Source organism: Apteryx rowi, unplaced genomic scaffold (genome assembly GCF_003343035.1).
Source record: "Apteryx rowi isolate R43461 unplaced genomic scaffold, aptRow1 scaffold_3, whole genome shotgun sequence".
In the NCBI taxonomy this organism is placed as follows: Eukaryota; Metazoa; Chordata; class Aves; order Apterygiformes; family Apterygidae; genus Apteryx; species Apteryx rowi.
The window spans coordinates 6502338-6503483 of NW_020449418.1; the positions used below are offsets into that span (position 1 = coordinate 6502338).

Consider the following 1146-nt stretch of genomic DNA (forward strand, 5'->3'; position numbering starts at 1 on the left):
CATCGGGGTCCGGCTTCACCGCCACCACCTCCGCCGGCTCCTCAGGTAGCGCCGCCATCTTGCGCCGCCCCCATTCGCCGGGGGCGGACAGCCGCCGCCAGGCGCGGGAGCTCTTGCGACAGTCAGGGCAAAGCGCGGCCGCCTTCCTACGCGCTCGCGGCTTCTTTTTGCGACGCTGCCGGGAGCGGTTTACGGTGGCGCGGGTGGTGAGGACCTGGCAACCCTCTCGGGGCCCGTGCGGGATCTGAAACACAAACGCGAAATACCCGCAGTTTTCGGGGGAGTTCTGCGTGGCTGCGAGCCACGGAGCTCCCCAGGGTGCTGGCAGAGTGCCTAAGCGAGGAAGCTCGCTCAGAAATGGATCGCTTTTGCCCTAGCGAGCCACCTCCGCGTCCCCAGGGCACTCCGCGGAGTGGGTGTGAACTGGCGCTGGGGTCTGCGCGGGCGCGGGGCGTCCTGTGACACCGGTTAAACACCTGAACCGTCTCGGTTACAAACTGCGTTTAAGGGACGTGTCCTGCAGCTGATTCCATAACAGAAGGCACTGACCTCACTAGAGGTAAAAACGTAGCGACGCATTTTCATGATAAATTAAACATTTACCTGCGCTTCTTTAGCCAGTCACTTAATTCTTAGCTGGAGGAGAGTAAAAAAACAATTAAAAAAAAAAAAGCTGTAGGCTATAAAAATTCCAGGCCCATGTTCCCTGGACGCATGCGCCGTGGTGTCATCACGTGACAGTTTAAACTACAGTTCCCAGCACGCCCCGGGCGATTGCTACGCTGCGCCCACCCCCGCCCGAGCTGCCGCCCCGGCGGACTACAGTTCCCATCGGTCGCCGCGGGCGGCCGGCAGCCGGTGCCGCGTTTGCCCCGGTTCCCGCCCCCACCCCAAGCCATGGACACGGAGGTGGACGTTGGCTCTGTGGTCTCAGGGCTGTCGAGCGGTGATGGGGTCGGCGCCGGCCCGGCCGATGAGGACCAGGAGATGGAGGGAGCCCCGAGCTGCTCGGGGTCGCGCTCCCTCCCCTTCGAGTTCGAGCGGAGTCGCTCCGACTCCAGCGGCGACGAGGACGACGACGAAGACGACGAGGAAGAGGAGCTGGAGGAAGAGGAGCTGGAGGGGGGGGCCGGGCCTCCCTTCGGG

General features: G+C 63.7%; 2 protein-coding genes across 2 annotated transcripts in view; one reads left to right on the plus strand and one right to left on the minus strand.

Moving 5' to 3' along the window:
* TAF5 (TATA-box binding protein associated factor 5) overlaps positions 1 to 579 on the minus strand; it is a 13261-nt gene extending 12682 nt beyond the window's left edge. Inside the window, exons 1-2 of the mRNA XM_026069675.1 lie at positions 550 to 579; positions 15 to 244 (exon numbers count right to left, since the gene is read on the minus strand). Of these exons, the coding sequence (XP_025925460.1) occupies positions 15 to 244; positions 550 to 579 (260 nt within the window). The remainder of the gene's footprint in view (positions 1 to 14; positions 245 to 549) is intronic.
* Positions 580 to 789: 210 nt separating this feature from the next.
* LOC112967952 (protein DEK-like) lies at positions 790 to 1146 on the plus strand (the record flags this gene model as incomplete). Its single annotated transcript, XM_026069677.1, has 1 exon — positions 790 to 1146. A coding segment is annotated over exon 1 (249 nt), but the record flags the coding sequence as incomplete, so codon positions are not given.